The following is a 3,674-nucleotide window of genomic DNA, read 5'->3' as shown; positions in this document are numbered from 1 at the left end:
AGAGGTCAAGGGTTGAGAATTGGGTACCAGTTGGGAACTCCTAGGAAGCGGGCGACCGGCGATGTCTGATGGAGGAGGAGGAGGACCAGGGAAGAGAACAGCGATGAAACGGCGAGAAAACAGCCTGATCCCTGCAAGGCAGCGGGAGGCGGGCGCAGTCAGTGACCCCAGGCTGCGGAGGGCGGACCCTGCAACGGGTCCAGGCCTGAGTTCCCGGTGTCTTTTCTCCATCCTCCTTCCATTTTGGAGACGGAAATGGTGGGCTAAGGGGGTCAGGGGAAGGAGATGCTGTAGAAAAAGGGAGACAGAGGTTTGATCTGGGGATCAGCTCCCTATCCAGGAGGAGTGGCTTCTGAACTAGGAGGATTGAGATGAGGTAGCAGCAAGACCAAAAATGTTACCGGGTTTGGAAATAATTTGTCTCTTGCATTGCAGAAAAATGTGGGCTTTCTGTGTATGTGGGGAGGAAGGAGGTGGCAGGGGTGTTTTGGACATTTCTGCCTGGCCCCCGTCTCTGTCACCACCATTTTCAGAGAAGTGGTGGGCTCTGCTATTTGGCTACCCTGAGGTGAGGGATTTGGAATGTAGAGATCGGAGTGAAGCAGAACACTCTGTCTTCAGAACATCCTTGTCTCTAACCCCACTCATTTTCGTGCCAGAAAAGTGAGATAAAAATTTGGGAGGAAGATTCAGAAACATAGAAACGCTTTGGAAATAATCTTTCTCGCCTGTTTCCCAGAAGTAGAACAATGGAGGCTCTTAAGAAGGAGCTGCGGAAGGGGAATCAGAGAAGGCAAGGGAAAGGGCAAGGAGGTGATAGGAGCTGGGAAAGTTTTGGCAAATAAGGTCCCAAAGAACCAGTGTCCAAGTTACCAGTCATTCACTTTCTCAATTTCTCATTCACCCACCTGTTTCTTGTCTTTCTGCAGGTCTTCAGGTCTGTGGTTGTGGACACTAACCCAGGCAAGAAAAGGAAAGACCTGCAGTATCAGTGCAGGTCAGTGGGAGAGGGTTACTGCACCAGGACCCTTGGGAGTAGGAGTGACTTAAGCCAGAACAGAAGCTGGGGAGGCCACTGCCTGCCACCCCTCCTCCAAGCCTCCCTCTTGCAGTTTCGGGATACATGACTGCTGTCAAGACCCTTAGGGAATATGGTGATCTATGGCTGGTGAGGATAGAGGGGAGAATAAGAAAGTAAGAGAATGGAGATGTAGCATCTGTGATGCCCCTTGAGGATATAAGAGTAGCCCTGAAATCTGAGAACTGGCTATGGTTCTGTTCTGTCTGCAGTTTTATAAGTCTTACAACTGCTTGTAAGGGGAAAAAGAAGAAAACTGCCCAGGATTTCTGCAGATCAGTGTAAATTGGAACTACTCAGTTAAAATTGGTATGGGTAGGCATAGCCAAGGCCAGAGCAAAGTTTAAGGGCCAATATGCTCCTATGCATTTCTCAGGACATCCTCTTTAAATGTAGGGAGAAGCACCTGTGGAAGTTTCTGTAAGACTGGCTCGTGTGAACATTTGTAAAGTGAAAAGGAAAGGAAGGAATGTAAGGGTGGGAATGTACCTGGAAGATGGGATAGGGTCAGGAAAACCTTAAGTTAAGAAAGGCAAGTACTATCAGGACCTGTGTTCAACTCCCAAAGCCCTAGTGTCCTGTGTCTTCTTTTTTTCTCCTAGGAAAGGCAAAGAAGGGAACATCTCAACATGGAAAAGCTCTACAAAGAAAATGAAGGAAAGCCAGAGAATGAAAGAAACCTAGAAAGTGAGGGAAAGCCAGAAGATGAAGGAAGTACAGAAGATGAAGCAAAGTCAGACGAGGAAGAAAAGCCGGACATGGAGGGGAAGACAGAATGTGAGGGAAAGGGAGAGGATGAGGGAGAGCCAGGTGATGAGGGACAACCGGAAGATGAGGGAAGCCAGGAAAAGCAGGGCAAGTCCGAAGGTGAGGGCAAGCCACAAAGTGAGGATAAGCCAGCCTCCCAGGCAAAGCCAGAGAGCCAGTCGCGGGCCGCCGAAAAGCGCCCGGCTGAAGATTATGTGCCCCGGAAAGCAAAAAGAAAAACAGACAGGGGGACGGACGATTCCCCCAGGGACTCTCAGGAGGACTTACAAGAAAGGCATCTGAGCAGTGAGGAGATGATGAGAGAATGTGGAGATGTGTCAAGGGCTCAGGAGGAGCTAAGGAAAAAGCAGAAAATGGGTGGTTTTCATTGGATGCAAAGAGATGTACAGGATCCATTCGCCCCAAGGGGCCAACGGGGTGTAAGGGGAGTGAGGGGTGGAGGTAGGGGCCAGAAAGACTTAGAAGATGTCCCATATGTTTAATGTCTTTGGCCTTTAATTCTGATTTCTCTGATGGGAATATTGCCAGTCCTGCTTTTCCTGGCAGGCATTTGCCGGGCTATGTGCTTTAACCTTAAGCTGATACTTTCCTTTAGGTGTCACTCTTGTTACCAGCAGACTTTTGACCTACCTACAGTGCTCTGTCTTTTAGTAGAGGATTTTCACCCATGTGCATGGAATAAATGTTCATGGTACATTGTAAAATAACAATAAAAAAGAGTTTTCAGAACCATGTATACAGTATCAGTCCATTTCTGAAAAAATAAAATGTTTACATAATACATCCATACATGGGGGACACTATGCAATTGAGTAGACCAAAGAGAAATAATGATTTTCTTTGTGTGGTGGGACTGAAAATTATTCTTTCTCTCATATGTACTTTTTTTCTAATCTAAAAAACACAGGCTATTTTTGTTTTGAAGTAATAAAAGGTAAACAAAATAGGAAAACAGTAAATACTAAGCAATCAAAAGAACTATTCATTGATCATATGAAGGCAGTGGAGACACTTACAATTCTTGTTGTTGGAACACAAAATGGTAGATAAAACTCACATTACCCCTGGGACTTGAAGTTGGAGGAATCAACCTGGCAGTTACTACAGATTCATTGCTGTAAGAGACAGCCTTGTGTGAAATGGGGCTAAAACTTACCTCCCAGGACTGTGGAGTAGATCAGATGTGACACTTGAGTCTGTGACCTATGTTAGGCTGGCTCCTGCCCTCTCCCCTGCACTAATAGTACCAAGTCAGACAGTTGGTGAGGGTGTGGAGTGTTGCTGAGGGAGATCTCACCTGTGTCTAAAAATAGGTACAGGAAGCTGAGAGATAGGTGCCACTTTCCCCTGGGTGATGCCACATTTGTTGGGTATTGTGCCGTATTGTGCCCCCTCTCCAGGATCCTGCACCCTCTAAGGCCCCCATTGTTGCTGGTGGGCTAGAGTCTTCAAGGTAACAAAGCCCTTTAGATTCACCTGAAGTCCCTGGTGAATTGAATCCCCAATAGGTTCCCTTCTGTGGAAAATATCCCTCTTTTCTCTTTATAGTTATGTTAATACTGATGTGAAATGTGGGGAAAATGCTTCATAAAATCTTAACTAATATATTTGTCAGGCATTACAATTACCTCACTAGACTTGCCCTTTAAAGCAGAGTTTATCTTACTCATTTTGTTACTCCATAGCACACAATAGAAGCTTAAAAAGTAACTATGTTAGTTATTGAGTCAGAAGGCCTCAGTTCTTGGCCCAGTTCTGCCGGATTGAATACATAGCCTTGAAACTGTAATGTTATTCTTTAGCAACTGATACTTGCCACATCAAAAGG

General features: G+C 46.0%; 1 protein-coding gene across 1 annotated transcript in view; it reads left to right on the top strand.

The window, feature by feature from the left end:
- The window catches only part of TCEAL5 (transcription elongation factor A (SII)-like 5), a 3,192-nt gene extending 612 nt beyond the window's left edge, over nt 1-2,580 (top strand). The window contains exons 2-3 of the mRNA XM_011954416.1: nt 930-997; nt 1,681-2,580. Of these exons, the coding sequence (XP_011809806.1) occupies nt 1,708-2,328 (621 nt within the window). The 5' untranslated portion in view covers nt 930-997; nt 1,681-1,707 and the 3' untranslated portion in view covers nt 2,329-2,580. The remainder of the gene's footprint in view (nt 1-929; nt 998-1,680) is intronic.
- Nucleotides 2,581-3,674: the final 1,094 nt, after the last annotated feature.

This window comes from Colobus angolensis, unplaced genomic scaffold (assembly GCF_000951035.1).
Source record: "Colobus angolensis palliatus isolate OR3802 unplaced genomic scaffold, Cang.pa_1.0 Scaffold382, whole genome shotgun sequence".
Lineage (NCBI taxonomy): Eukaryota > Metazoa > Chordata > Mammalia > Primates > Cercopithecidae > Colobus > Colobus angolensis.
Note: the sequence above shows the minus strand (reverse complement) of the source record. Positions and strands in the feature narration are given on the sequence as shown.